This window comes from Nanorana parkeri, unplaced genomic scaffold (assembly GCF_000935625.1).
Source record: "Nanorana parkeri isolate BGI_ZX_2015 unplaced genomic scaffold, ASM93562v1 scaffold592, whole genome shotgun sequence".
Taxonomy (NCBI): Eukaryota; Metazoa; Chordata; class Amphibia; order Anura; family Dicroglossidae; genus Nanorana; species Nanorana parkeri.
In genome coordinates, this window is record NW_017306860.1 from 858,663 (window position 1) to 874,568 (window position 15,906).

Consider the following 15,906-nt stretch of genomic DNA (forward strand, 5'->3'; position numbering starts at 1 on the left):
CTGAGGGGGGGAGTGGGGGGCAATAGTGGAGTGGAGTACAGAAGGAAGATGGCACACCAGGCAGTGACAAGGGCACCGTTTCTGGCAAGTTTTAACAGCTATTTGATGTATTCGCTGAAAAGGTACTTAGCCTGAGAACTTATGCAGCCACCACATCCAAGGACTGTAGGCTTGAATATATTACATTTTGCTCTTGGGTTTAGTTTTAAAGGTCACTGAAAACCCAATTCCTAAGATGGCACATCTGTGTAAAGCCTCGGACAACGCGCCTTATGTTTGAATACATAGTAGAATGCTCAGCCCCACCACACTTACATGTTCTCCAATGCTAACTACAAGGTGTTTCTCCACTTCCGGACTTGCTAGACAGAACCAGCAGGGTCCAGTAGGTTGTGCTATTTCATGGAAGAAAAAAAACCAAACATTTTTAGATAAGGAAAGCATCCTGTAAACTAAAAACTAGAGCAAAGGAAAGGGTCCCTTTAAAATGCCTTACTAATGTATAGCAAACTAGGAGTCACAACTACTCCCTCCTCCCAGCAACATACTCTCCTTTCCTTGCTCCCCCAATAATCATTTTAGCCACTGGGAAGAAGGTGGTATGCATGTAATAAAAGGACAGACCTCAGTCCTTTCCAGACTGCAGAACACAGAGAAATGATACAATATAGTGAAATCTCAGAAACCAGCAAGCTCTTCATTAGATTTAGCAAACTGTACAGCAAATCAACAAACCACCTGGACATGTTCACACAGCCATGCTTAACTCATAAGGCCTCTTCTGCCTTTTATAAGTAACACGGACGTGGGGAACACATCAAGGCCATTTGTGATTGCTGTATAGCGCCGACAGTCCAAAAAGAAATAAAAGAGCTTGCTGGTTTCTGAGATCCTTTAGAGCAGTGGTCCCCAACCCCCGGTCCGCGGACCGGTACGCGGATCAAATGGTACCGGGCCGCACAGTCTCAGTGCGGTCCAGTCCTGCAATATGGGACTTGTTGATCATCAACGGCAAAGTCCATAGTCATGTGTAAGCCCTGACAAGTTGGTTTGTAGCTTACAGGTTTTTCTTTCCCCATACTAAGGTGGCACAGAGAAAGGATTAAGGGACCCTTTCTTTACACTGTATTGGTAACTAAGGGGGTAAGCTTTTATCCCCCCTTTAATCCTTTCCCTGCCAATGATGTAAGCCGTACGTCACTGGCAGCGGGCACCTCTAAACAGACTCCCAGGTGTTTAAAGCAGACGGTCAGCTTTACACTGGAAGCAATTCTGATGGCTGAGCTGCCGCCAGATCACTTCAAGGGGCAGATAGAGTGTGACACCCCCCACGCCCGAACCCCACCTGACACGGCCCACAATGCTTCTTGGGCTCTGTTGCCCCTCCTGGCATCATGGGTGTCAGCGGGTAGATTGAGAGAGAACGGCGAACATCCATTTGCCGATCTCCTCCCCACTGAATGGAGCTGAAAGCAACGCTAATTGCATTACTTCCTGTTCCTCAGCTGTCATTCCCTAGCTAGAGAAGCCAGCAGAAGCCCTAATGTCACCTTACAGAGTACCCATCACCACCTAGTATGCCATCACACAAAGGGCTTGTAAACTCCGCTACTTGCTAGCAATGAAGGGGGGGGGGGAAACCAACACACCACTAACACATTTTAAATTCCCTCGCCCCCGCACACATACACATAGTAATGTAAACACGCATAGGGTGCACCTACATACAAAAACAAATTGTGATACACATTAGGTATCACCGCGTGCGCCAGAGCAATCATTCTAGGGCCAATATTCAGAGTTAACGCTAAACTGATGACCTGTACGAGCTTTTAAAAGCATCGCCTATGGACAATTGGGGGTACTGTATTTTGTCACTGTTTTTACGGGCGTACACAATTTTTTAAGCTTGGCATGTTGGGTATTTACTTAGCATAACCTCATCTTTTTTGGTAAGATATAAAAAGGGGTATTGTGTTCTTGTGCACCAACATTAACTTAAGCGTATTTTTTACAGAAATTTTGGGTTTGCTTAAGTGTTGCACTAATATCATGAAACGTAAACATTTGCAACTGCCACCGTTTTATTTTAGAGGGTCTCCGTTTTCAGGAAATCTATAACTCTCTGGCATATAATGTGGATTAAAACAGGTGTGCATAAATATAAAACTTGCGTAAGACGACCATAAGATACCCAATATTACCTTTGTCAGAACACCATTTTTCCTCTCTAACTTAGTTTCACTTTGGTACTGTTCTGGATGTTGCCCGACTGTCATCCCAATTGGAACAAAGATGGCAATAAAATCCTGACAGATGTCACTAGAACCAAACTTTGTTTTAAGACATGACTCCAGATGCACACAGGTTACTTACGATGTTTTCTTGGCTGTTTGGCCTGGCCCTGTTGTCTGCCCCTCCCATCTGATTGACGTTTTCCTTGGGGTTGCTTCAAATCAAAGAAGAACTGCTGTGCCGACTCCTCCTGGCAAGTTTTAAAAGAATTGGAGGTTTATCTTTAAATGTTTAAAACCATCCTGGTTCACATGAAGAAGTGTTGTTTATATTGCAAATCTGGGAGAACAGCCATCTTGCAAAACACAAATAAATGTCCACTTTGTGCAGTATTTCAAAATGGAAATCTAGTCACTGCATAACAGTGCAGGAAAAAATAAATATGGGAAGAGTGCTAGGCAGCGGATAGGATAAGTCTGTGACCGGCTTAACATGTCCAGTGCCAAGAATGGGCAAGCTCCGCTCCCCTGCTTTAGAGGAGTGCACTAAAATTGCTTATACCCCATTATCTCTTCCCCCTAGTCTATGTAAATTTGAAACCAATACATTTATTTTAACTGTAAACTAGAACATATTCTCAGTGCAGATCCTAGATTCCAACCTGCCCACCTAATTACTGGTGATGCCAGCAAGCCTTCCAGCAGCCTCCTGGCAACCCCAAGATACCAAGTCTTGTGAAGGTCACATCACCAGGTCCTAGACATGCAGGCAGGAAGCTCAATTGTACAGCAAGTATCTTCTTATTGTCAACTGTATTACATGGGGTGGGGCTTATAAATAGGAGGTTACATCAATTTTAATGCAAAGTGTGCATTTACTATCTACTGTTAGCCAGAGTATCAGTGTAGCTAAAGCAAAGCATGGGGGTTTGGGCAGTCTGGTGGCAAGATGGCATGGAAGCATTGTCCTCCCATTAAAATAAACCTGTTGTGCTTTCCATTATTGGGAAAATAAAAGTTCCCCTTTAAGTGTTTTAGGTCTTCTTAAATAGTCTCAGACTCAGGCAGTCAGATCTGAGCTCCCTGGTCCGCATGCAAGGGATCCCCCAGTCTCCCCGTTCATGCTCCAATTGTTATTTTATGCTGTGGCAAATGCAAATGGTTACGTGTCACTGGGACTACTTCTGTTGCAGTATGCAAGGCAGGACTACTGGGCATGTAGGAAAAGATACCGGAACTGTGGCAACCAAATATGTGGCATTGGAGTCCAAGAGATAAAGAAAATCAGCGACAAGACACCTATCAACCAAATAAATAATAAATTGCCACCACTTGCTCCAGTGCCGACAGGCTTAGTGTCCTATAAACGACTAGTCTGTGCCATTACCTCCAAACTGTGCATCAGCTACTTGTAGTGAAAACATAATCTTGGCATAAATTACAGCAGAGTAATAGTAGAAGCGTTACACACAATCATTCTGAACACATCACAACATATGTATTTACACTTTCTACCACCTGGATTCATCACATAAATAATGAACATTAGCTACCTCTTCTGAGGCTCTAGCTGCATGACTCTTCTTGCTTTCTCTTCCTGCTTTCCTGTATGGATTTTCACTGACATCTAGTGGCTGTTTCACAAGCTCTGTGGCATCCATCAAACTCATTGGTACGATGGTAAACGCATAGATGCACTGCAAGACAGATTTATACAAATTTTAATACACTTCACTATATAGCCAAAGATGTGTAGACACCTAATCACCACACCTATACGAATTTGTTGGGACGTTTTATTTAAAAACCAAGAGCATTATTGTGGAGTTGCCATCACTCCCTTTTAGCCTAAAACAGCCTCCTGTCTTCCAAAAGAGAAAAGCCATGGTGGGCATCTGGGAATTTGTGGTCATTTAGCCAAAACAGCACTAGTGAAGGCAGCTACGGATGTTTGAGGTCTGGAGTGAAACTGGGCAAATGGGACTGCCTCAAAAGAGGCTACTATAAGATACAGGACTCATGCAAAAGCAGAGTCGGATGGCTCATGGAGTGGAGAGTTTGATTCGAAGACTGGCCTAAACTGTGTGGACTAGTCCTGGATACTTTAAACAAGCCCATTGCAGTGACTATTTCTCAAGGTTCAGGATCCATCAAAATCACTTTAATGCCTGGCCGGTCAATGTCACAATGACAAATTGATTCAAGACCCAAGAGGGATTGATGGGGTTCTGCTCATCAGTGTATAGTGACACAGAAAGGTTGTAGATGAAACCAAAGAAGGGGGGAAAGAGGGGTGCACTTTGGTGCAGAGGAAGGCTTGTCCGTGGGTTTGGCAGACAGTGTCAGACTAAAGCCCCGTTCACATTGAGCGATTTATCGCACGGTAATTCCCGCGATATCGTGGCAAATTACAGCGCGATATCGCGCTCCAATGCATTTCAATGGGGCAAAGGGTCATGCTGTCGCGGGTCGTGTGTCGCTACAGCAGGACCCTTTTTGCAGGGGGATTTAGATCGCGATGCAAGCTTGAACGCGATATCGCGCGGCAAATCTCACGATATCGCGCAATATGCAAATCGCGCGACAAACGCACGATTTGCATATCGCGCAGTGGGAACGGGGCCTAAGGGGTGGGAGAGAAGCCAAGCTTAGTGGGGGGGGGGGCGGGGCTGAGTTAGAAGGAGTTGAATGTGGAGGTACTAAAAAGGGACTTGAGAGAGAAGACTGCAGTCTGTACTTAAGGGTTTTTTTCCTGCTGAGGAAGGTGGGTGCCAGGAGTAGTATCCTTAATAATCCTTAAAGAGCGCTCCTGAAAAACTAGTCCCTTGAAGGCCATGCATAACAATGCTTTATACACAAGAATTCCAGAGTTGAACACTTTGATGAGTCAGAGATGGTTTGATGCCATGGCCAGAATCTAATGAAGGGCAGAACTGCCAGTGAGAACAGGGAGCTAGAAATGAAATGGACCCAACTGATAAGCGTTTGAAAGCTCTCTGTAGTGGAAAACTGTCAGATCCACAGAGTGGAAACACACACACATCTTTGTAGGCACATCATACATGACTGGAGGTCAGTACTGCATCACTTGCAAAGAGTGAGGTATGTCTATTCTAGAAAGCACTCCCATCAAAAACACTGACATTTTAAAGGTGCAGGACACACTTAAACCCCAGTGACAACTTAAGTTACCTTTTTCTTACCAGGATTGCCCACACTTGCTAGGGCTATAAACCGGCTCACATGCTGGGCACTTTCCTGCAAGACCACGTGATTTCTGTAAGGAAGGGATAACTGCATATAAAAATAGTTACCAAAAACAATGCGCACACACACGTCAAACAGACACCCACTGAGCAGCTCCCATTTTCTACAATGCTGGCCACAATAGGGTGTAATTAAATGGATGTACACTACAGGGCAAACTTAAAGCAAGGTTAACAGTTCTGCACAGGTTTAATAAAATAGAGACTAACAGCAAGGCCGGACACTTCCCATTTCTAGGAAATATGTTGCCCCAGGTTCCCTCCAAATGCTGGCTCCATGCACAAAACCCTAGCCATGTGGTCATATGACCTCAGTTGAAAGGGTGGGACAGAGTTCATACTGGTTGATCATTCCATTTTGTGGAGCACATGCTGGCCAAGTGTCTAGGTCTTCAGACATGACAGAACTGGAGGAAACGAGAGGGAAAGTATTAAGTCCTTTTGTTTTCCTGTATTTATCCATCTGGGCAAGACTGTTAAAGCGCAACTCCAGGCAGATATAAAAAAGACACAAGCTAATGCAGTTCTCCATTAATTACAACATCACTTATAAGGTTATTCACAAAAGGGGGAAGAGTTTGGAGAAGGCAGGAGAAGTGACCAATCTAGGCCAACATAGCTGAACTGGAAAGTGAGCTGAATTGGGGAATTTTTCCAAATCAGCTATGTTGTTCTAGATTGTTCCCCTTCTCCAAACCCTTCACCCTTGTGTATAACACTGTACATGTATCTATTTAATGCAAGCAGTGTGACTACCTCAATTTGACTTAGCATAAGCCTCTTGCTATACCCTATTCAGCAGATGTCTGGGAAATATCTTACTCTGTTCCATTTCCCTTAACCGAGACCTTTATTAAATGTCAACATAAGGTGGTAAAGCAGAACTTCAGCTACACCCCTTGAGACACTTCAAGCAAATATGTGAAAGGTGGCCCCAGGAACACAGGTTACAAAATTTAGAGTTCAGACTCTACAATTAGTCCAGTAAAACAGGAAACTACTAAAGGCGGTGTTGTAAGGAAGGGCCTTTTGCAATCGAAAGGTCAGTACAAGTTGTCGGTTGAGGAACTTGCATGCAGGATGACCTGGAAACCAGTTATTTCCTATAACTAATACACACATTTACAGTGGATTATACAAAATATAATGAAAAGCTTAGAACAGCACAAAAGTAGACCTCAAATCTGAAAGTTGAAATCTAAGGTTTCCTTCAACTTTTAAGCACCAACATTTATCTGCACTTAAAAACAAAAGACTGTAGCATTTTCACCTACCTGTAAGGTAGCCTTTCATAGTTTTCTCCTTGTAAAGCAGAGAAGTGGTATCTGGGTTTTAGGTGGGCTGCAAGATTGGCTACCTGCTCAGAACCACATGTCTTCAGGTCAACATCTGTCTGAAAGAAAGCATGGAGGAAAGCTCATTGCAGAAATATCGATTTTAGTTGATTTCTCAAAGTCACAGCACTTTTAAACACAAGCCTGAGCATACCGTAGGATTGCCATAGTTCCACACATCTTTTGGCCAGGTCGAGGTCAGCAATATGTCCACACCTTTGAATTTTTTGTTGGATAACAAGGACAATTTTAGAGAAGTTATATCCTTGGCAGTAAAGCAATAGGCAGGAGCTGGATCACTAGAGGACTCTATGCCACTCAGATAGGCGATCTGGAGGCCGGAGGCACCGGCAAACACTCCTTTGCGACCTATAGACAAAAACATGTAGGGCATTGTCAATGTGATGGCTTGTGAATCCGGTTTAGACTGTATTTAAATACAAGTGAATTAAGGCAATTATAGCTAAAAATGAATGAATAATATAATGTATGTACAATATATATATATATATATATATACACAGGGCTCAAAATTTCAAGTCCTGAGCTACTAGCCAGGCCTTAAGAGTTACTCGCCAATATATACACATACAGTAAAATGTAATAAGAACCTAAAATAATAAAAAGGCAAGGTTTAGAGCAGAAGAGTATGAAGGACTGTCCTGGGAAGTGCAGAAGCAGTGCTGCATGTGAACATGCCATGGTCAGAGCAGTTCTTCAATAAGATCGGCTATGCAAGCTTGGTGTTTGGCTTTTAAAAGCGCTATGGATGATGTTTTTGCTCCCCATTTCCTACTGTATTTAAAACTGAAATGTTTTATACGGACACTTTGTATTACAAGTACTAGAAATATACTTTTTTTTTTTAAAACACAAAACAAGAGTCCTAAAACTGTTTTATGTACATGGTGACATTTTTCTATTCAATACATAAGCAGGCTCTTCCTCTCATCCTAATGGTAAAATTATCCGACTGAAAAAAACACTAACTACAGCCCCTAAACCTGTCAAACACACAATGCCGAGGCTTAATAAGCCATGATGAGGCCCAGTGATGATTTCTCTGGAGGTATTTTTAGACTTAACGTTTGATAATGTCAACCCACCAATTCCGGAGAAAAGTAAGTTTTTAGGGCTAGATCTACCAAATAAAGGGAAGATGATCCTGTTACATATTTGAATGGTAACCAATAGTGACTATGTTGTGTTATGCTATAAGCCAGTTTTTACATAAGAATCTTCCCTCCAAAAGAACCTCTATCACAACTCCTGTGTATGTGGACAAATGTATTCTACTTTGAGAACTATGAGGTGAGTGGTTTTCACTCACCTCATAATTCTAGCCGACCTGTGACAATGAGACTGTCACAGGTCGGCTCAGTAGATCGGGAGGTGAGCGAACACATACCGGGTTCGCTCACCTCTCGATCCTGTCACGGCTCTCTGCCGTGACAGGGGGAGGGGCTGGATTCCCCTCTCCGATCTGCCAGCGCTGACTGGCGGAACAGACGGGGGAGGGTACAGCTGGCTCTGCCTTTAGATAGGCAGGGCCAGCTGTCACTCACGCAGCTGGGCGGATCCCGTCATCTAAGTCGGGATCGGCGTCTCAGTATACCGCGAGCTGTAGCTCGTGGTATACTGAGCTTAGGGTAACGGGAGGATGCTAGTTTGTGTCCTCCCGTTACCCTAAGGAGAACTATGGGGAAAAACACTGACCCCATAGTTCTCCTTTAAAGAGATTCTGGTAGTAAACTCAAACAAGAATAAAGGCCACCCCTGTAAGGAAGGAAAGTCTTACTTCTCCTGCTTGTTGTTTCTTTAAATACTCCCAGGAGTGACAGCTCACTGATCCCCTACTGCTTTTAATGTCCCCCGCTGACACCCCTGTTCACTTTAGGGCACAGTATTGACATGGGGGCCAGTGGGAGGAAACACTCCAAAAAAAAATGGCTCATTCCCTAAAAGGCTTTAGACAGCATTAGAGCAATGTTCGGTGGCAGAGGTAAGTATTTAATACTATATTAGGGAAGATTTCTTCTTAATTTGATTTTAAAACAGAATAGAATAGTCTTAACTCAGAAAAAGTAAAGCCAGAAGCACCAATTACCAAGGTACGTGATGTCAGGAGCCAGCTCACAACCATCAACATCTTGGAAATATTTCACGGTATCCTGGTTGTTTGCACCAAGAACATACGTCTGAATAGGAGCTGTGAGGGAAAAACAAAAGGGAATAGTTACTTCTAGTATAAACAAGGATGCAATTCACCCTGGATAACAACTCACTACTTTGATAACATGTGTTGAACATACTAAAGTGAAGGTGGTGTTTACCTCTAAACACAAAGAAACCTACTAAAGCTCAACTTCAGCAGTAGTAAAGGAAAATCTCCTCTTAAATGTCAGTCAAAACAGGAAGTCAGGGTTAACTCCCCAAAGAGGAACACAGGCAGCGACGCATTTTCTAATATAAAAGGGAAAGCTTTAGAAATCCTTCCAGGAATTTATTGCCGTGTTCCAATGACAACACTTATCCTCACTTCCTGCAAGGTCAGAAAAGAAAGAATATGTCTCCAATCTTTGTGGAAAGAGACACCTTTAAAATCTGACAAATCTCAGCAGGAAAGCGTATGCAATTTAAAATCTGACAGGATCAACCTCACTAGATGGTACCGTGATGTGGTCTCGCTGCATTGTATTTTCTCCAGACACCCCTGATGTTTGTTGGAGATGTAGAGAGGCAAGAGGTACTTATTTACCCATTTGGTGGGAATGTATTTTCAATATCTATGAAACTAAAACAGATTTTGAAGCCATCTGCTGGAAAAACACTATTATCCCTCTTACTGGGATCTAAAGAAAAAAAAAAAAAAACCTCAAAAACGGATCTTCCCGAGGCATTTTCTAGCTGCAGCTAGTCGGGTTATCCTCACTTTTGGAAGACAACAACCACCCCCTTATCTCTGTGGATTATCCATGTCAATGGACTGGACTCTCTTTAGACTCTTATGACTCCCATTTTTTTTTTTTTTTTTACTTCCCTTTTTTGTTTTTCCACTTTAACTCATTGGGTCAACCTCCTCTTCCTGTTACTTCTCTATGATAATCCTTTTCCGTTATTGCTTTTATTTATGCTTATTCTCTATAAGACAAATGGTATTCCATTTGCCTAGGACATGCTTAATGCATTTAAACTCATGGAATTTCTTATCCGTGTTCATGTTCCATCACATGCTGGGTGACCCTGCATGGTCACTATATTCCCTTATTGTACGTACCACTGGTTATTTATCTAATCCTGTTCACTCACTGACTTGATTGCATTGTACTACTCGCTCTTTCTCTCATGACTTGTGGTCATGTTTGTTCTAACTCTGTCTCAAACGTAATTCAGCTCTAAAATCTGACAAGATCAAAACCCTTTCCTGTTCCATCCAAATCTAAAAGGGGAGGGGGGGAAGTCACCCTCCTGGAACCAACATGTAACCAGTAATACCTGATCAGTTCCCATTCTGCACATTTGTTCCAGGACAGTAATTCACTTGGTACTAAACCCAAGACTGAGTTGATGTATTGTATTTGTGTGAAGGGCTTGAATAAATGGAAAAAAAAAAAATCCCTATGGTTTTTCAAAATTAATGGGCCACTCAACCCCTAAAAAATTAAATAAAGCAAAATGTTTTCAAAATGACAGAACATCACACAAGAGGGGCTCTAGACACTAAGAGAAGCTAGCAACTACCCCAGAAAAAGCAAAAACTGCCAATGTAAGGACACGGATAGAGTGTTGTCTGTGTCATGAGATGCAATGCTACATACCTTTCTTGGCTCCAGATTTATATTCCTCCCAAAGGGCTTGACTTTCAGGGCCGCTACCAAAGAAACTTCCAACGCATAAAAGTAACTGAAAAAGAAAAGTACAATATGATTATAAAATGAGAGCAAAAGCTGATGCTTTATTTCAGAGCGTAACAAAAACAGGTATGTTACACTACACAAGATGGGTTTTTGGAAGAAAAAAAAAAAAAACTTGGATGTTGCTCATTTCCCAGTTGTCAAACTAATCCTCCACATTTACTACTAAGCAAGTCACCAAACCAGAACAGGTATAAGGGCCTGCATGTGTTGGTGTGAAGCGGTGCACCCCAAACACACCCTCCGAGCGCACCTACGTTGTAGCATGATTCAACGCACTAACCAGCACTGTGATGTGCTCCTGAAAATGGCACATGTTCGATTTTTGGTCAAGACAACACACATGTGCATTTAAACGCACTGCAGCAGACTGGGCTGAAGGCCATCAGGACTTACATTACCAGTAGCACACTTGTTGCAGGTCAGGAGTTTGCCAATCAGAATGAAAGAATTAACATAAGAGCCAGTGAAGTAGGACTTTCAAAAAGTGGTCAAAACATGGCTAACAGTACAGTTACACATCATTCCTTACTCTACATTATCCAAGCCAGCCAGGGTCAGCAGGCTTTTAGGACTGGTTCACACTAAATGTGTTCAGGCTGGGTGTTTATTCCAGCAAAGCCTGAACGCATTGGTCTTAGTTCACACCACAGTGTTCCATTAGTGCGCCTATCACACTGCAGTGAGCCCACAGAACTGAATGAAAAGTTACTTCGATAAAGTTCTTAAAAAAAAAGAAAGAAACAATGTAGCTCAATTGAGCATATCGGCACTGTTCGGGGGACATGCATACCAGCAGCGGTTAAACGTGGCTGCTGGCGTGAGCCGACCCTTGAGAGTTTTCTGTTGGCACTGCAGCCACATATGGCTTGATTGTGTAATGAGCAATAATACCAAGAAATACAGAGGACACTAACAGAACCAATGACTCATTATTGTTGCCTTTTTCTGTTGCCTAAGGGTGCTATCAAACTGATCCACTGTGAGATTCCTACTGAAGAAGCAAACAGAAAAGGCCATGTTAAAAGAAAAAACGTATGGTCCTCTGTTGTCAGATTTGTTCACAATCCAGCTAAATGGCAGACAACCTTAAAGGTGGAATGTGACTAGCACTACAATAGAACTTGTCTCTTTGTTAATGAGAGAGCTGCAGATATGGACAAAGCAGGACAGGAGCGCAACTACCAAAATAGGACGTAGATAGGTTTGTAAAGTACAGATTGTAAATGGATTTTTGTGTGTGAAAAATACGTAACACTGTTAGTAGAAGAAAAAGGGACTTACGGTTCGAGGCTCCGCCGTGGTCTGTGTGGCGCCCTCCTTAGAGGTCCAGGGTCGCAAGAGTGTCCCCGGTGGTTCGAGGGGCTGATCAGTTGGGGGTCCCTGTATCGAGGAGCTTCTGCACACCCTTACACAATAGCCACCTAACTGTATTGTGCCCACAGGAGTGCGCTTTATCCTTTTTTGTATTTTAATGAGAGAGCTAACTGCTTGTTAACAGATCTCATTTGCATGACAAGGATTTCAATGATCTGTAAATAAAGAGTTCAACAATGTAGCCCAACCTTAACCTCTTGCCGTCCGCCCGTAGTAAAAAAACGGACGGACGGCACTGCAGCATCTGCGGGTTGCCGTCTCCAGACGGCAATTTTTTTCTGCTCGCGCGCGCCCCCTAGCGGGCACGCACGGGCAGAACCCAACTCTTCTTCCCCACCACACAGATGCATACTTCTCTCAAGCCAACAGTCACAGCCTCCGTTGTTTTATTACATGCAGTGTTGCAATTCGCATTGTCCTGGCTGCATTTGCACATTACAGCCCCATAGACCTCTATAGGAGTGTATGGGACAGTAATACACAGGTGCACCCCCCCAGGACAATGAACAAGCAACATCTACCCCCAGTAAAAAAAGGATAAGCGCACTCTTAAGGGGACCCTACACTGAATTTCACAGACTTCTCACAGTGGGTGCTGTTGTCGGCACCCTTTCGGCTGACTTTCCTCGATCAGCTGATCAAAATGAGCCTGTCAGAAAATAGTCATACAAACAAAGCCGGCACCCATTGAGCTTCCAGCTCTCTTTGGGTATCCAACAGTGGCTGCTGACAGAATACAGAGGAAACAGTAGGTTTTCCTTGATCAATGCACAAAGTGACATTAAAGTAAAAACATTTTTTCCTCCCCCAATGTTAGTGAAAGCACTTACCTAAAATGATGTCTCTTAATCCGATTTTCCTCTTTCCTGAAGTTTTCATCTGTCCCTCCAGCGGAGTGGCGGCTCTCCTCTGTCCTTGCTTGCACTTCCGATCCCGCGGTGTCTGCATGCGGGTGCATGCGTCCATAGACTTACCTTGCGTCTCTGCTTGTCTCCCGGCCGAAAATCCGAACTGTGCCTGTGCCCGCCCCAAGATGCTTTGCGGCCGCCCGAGCAGTTTCGGATTCTCGGGCGGGAGCGCGCGCCGAAAAAGGGGTAAGTTTAAACCGCGTTTTCTTCTTTTTGCTTACATCAACTGCTTCCTAGCAGTAGATATAGGCAAAAAAACAGGGGGTTTAGAACCCCTTTAACCCTTCGCTGCCAAGCCCTCCGGAACATTTTTCAAATCAGCTGGCAAAGCCATTTTTGCATTTTTTCCTATTGATTTTCAACTGCTGGGTTGCTAGCGTTTGTAAAAGACCCCCCAAACCATATATTTTCTGAAAGCGCAGGCCCGGTAGAATAAAAAGATGGTGATACTAAAAGTGTAGGCTCTGCGACAATTGCGCAAATGTTTCTCAAAATAATATTAAACCGATAAAAATACACAATTCAATTGTTAAAACACACCAAAATCAGTATCCGTACGTTGGGGGAGGGAGGAGTTGTGCTTTTTTTTTTTAATGCCTCAGCAATGAATGAATGGGAAGCACTCAGTACAGGGGCTTTCCATTCCATTCAGAAACTGCTGATAGTAAATATTTTACTATCAAGCAGTTTATGAATGGGGAGAAGCCTCCATAGAGGAACTTTTCCTATTGATTTGATTTTCAACTGCTGGGTTGCTAGCGTTTGTAAAAAGACCCCCCAAACCATATATTTTCTGAAAGCGCAGGCCCGGTAGAATAAAAAGCTGGTGATACTAAATTTGTAGGCCGTGCGATAATTGCGCAAATGTTTCTCAAATTAATATTAAACCGATAAAAATACACAATTCAATTGATAACACACTAAAATCCGTATCAGCACACAAAAAAAAAAAAAAATTCTGACTAAATCTAAAAGATAAAACTGTATTGGAGTTACTAAATAACAAATTTGCAAATTTGAAATTGCGCCTTTTGCGAAAAGGTAAAAAAATTACGGTACGCAAAACTGTAAATAAGCGACTTATGTTAAAAAATTGTTTTCACGCTTTGTTGGTGTTTGTTGTGATAAAAATGATACAGGTGTATATTTATTGCAACACAAAGATCACAACGCATGGCAATGCGTCACAAAGCTTTGCCATGCGCTGCCACAGTTAATTTAATTTTTTTTTAAAGAAAAAAAAACTGGGGTCAAAATAGACCTCTGACATTTCCCTTTTGAAATAGAAAATAAAATTGGAGGTAAGTCCTCAATTTCTTTTTCTGCAGCCCCAGCATTCAATGAATGGGAAGCACTCAGTACAGAGGCTTCTCATTCATTCGTAAACTAATGAAAGTAAAAATATCTTACTATCATTAGTTTATGAATGGGGAGGAGCCTCTGTAGTGAGTGCTAGTCCCCATTCATAAATTCTTGAATGAACAGGCTGTGATGTAGATCACAGCCTGTTCATTCATAACTGGGGACACATAGTACTATGTGCCCCCAGTTATTTACAAACACCGGAGTGATCAGACGATCACTCCAGTGTTGGCTGTAAACAGGAGGGATCGTTAAATATCAATGATATTGAACAATCCCCCGATCGGCCACGCTACAGAGCCGCTGTCATCCGCTCCGATCACTATGCCGCTCGGCCATCCTGAATTGCGGCCAGCCGCCGCTTGCTCTCGGGACCCCCCCCGCCGGTGATTTTATTACGGATCCCCGCTGCCACAGACACTACAAGCAGCGGGGATCCATGGAGTCTCTCATCCCTCCAGGGAGGGATGAGACTCCAGATGCCGGCAACCGGCAGCAGCGGTGCCCGCGGGGGGGGGGTGGGGGGTCGCCCGGTATTTTCGGTAATAGCGGTGAGCCGCTGATGACAGCTATTATTTTGACGGGGACAGTCAGCTGAACCGTTCTGATATAAGCTTGTGGTCGCTAAATCGACCATGAGCTTATAGCAGAACTGTAAATGCCACCGACGCAAGGCATACTGAGCTGGCCAGCCGGGAACACTTTTGTTCCGCCGTATGCCTTACATCGGTGGCAGCGAAAGGGTTAAAGCATTGATGAAGGAATCTGGTTTTTTTCCCCCTTAAGCCCAGAGATTGAACAAAAACAATAAAAAAATAATAGGAGTGTCTGGCCACCTTTACAGTGCAGTGCACTTACTCTTTTACAGCTCATCAAAAAAGTGATCACTTTCATAGCCTTTCCCCTTGCTACTGGTGGAATCACATGTCCCCTGGTGCAGCTGTTTAGCAGATTGACTCCTGGCACCAGAATTCTACAACTCTGCACATTAAAAACTTACATCAAACTGGCCACTTTTCTTCTGGATAGCTCTCACTCTGCTGAACAAGACATCAAACTTCCCATAGACGTCACCGCAGGCCAGTCTATAATAGGATGAAAAAAGAGGGAGCGTTAAAATTGAAAGATTTCCCAAAAACTTACAAGAGTAGAGCCCAAACACAGGCATTTTTCAATAGGTCCACCCAAAGGTTTAAAATAAACAACAGCTCCAGAAGCAATATAAACCTCCCCTCTAGCATCATCCCTCACAGGACATCTTCACCAGCAGATGTCCTCAGTCTTCCAGATTGAATGACATTCAGACTGAAGGCTTCTTGTGAGTGCAGGGTGTCACCACAACAACAGCCTGTAACCCAGAGTTAGGCTTTAAAGAACTGCAGATAAGCAGCTAAATACATATCCCTACCACAGCACATGTAATTCTACTCAGTCTTGCGATCCCAGCATGCCGATCAGACAGCACAGCCAGGTCCACATTCTCCTCTGCATTATCATTTGCATATCGCCCC

General features: G+C 43.3%; 1 protein-coding gene across 3 annotated transcripts in view; it reads right to left on the reverse strand.

Moving 5' to 3' along the window:
- The window catches only part of CWF19L1 (CWF19-like 1, cell cycle control (S. pombe)), a 23,139-nt gene that overhangs the window by 6,653 nt on the left and 580 nt on the right, over window positions 1–15,906 (reverse strand). For 2 of the 3 annotated variants that reach the window (XM_018562697.1, XM_018562695.1), the window contains exons 2-10: window positions 15,396–15,480; window positions 10,653–10,737; window positions 8,942–9,043; window positions 6,989–7,203; window positions 6,775–6,893; window positions 5,427–5,511; window positions 3,788–3,931; window positions 2,377–2,482; window positions 316–395 (exon numbers count right to left, since the gene is read on the reverse strand). In XM_018562697.1, the coding sequence (XP_018418199.1) occupies window positions 316–395; window positions 2,377–2,482; window positions 3,788–3,931; window positions 5,427–5,511; window positions 6,775–6,893; window positions 6,989–7,203; window positions 8,942–9,043; window positions 10,653–10,737; window positions 15,396–15,480 (1,021 nt within the window). Of the gene's footprint in view, window positions 1–315; window positions 396–2,376; window positions 2,486–3,787; window positions 3,932–5,426; window positions 5,512–6,774; window positions 6,894–6,988; window positions 7,204–8,941; window positions 9,044–10,652; window positions 10,738–15,395; window positions 15,481–15,906 lie in introns of all 3 variants that reach the window. The other variant, XM_018562694.1, reaches the window with a different exon arrangement.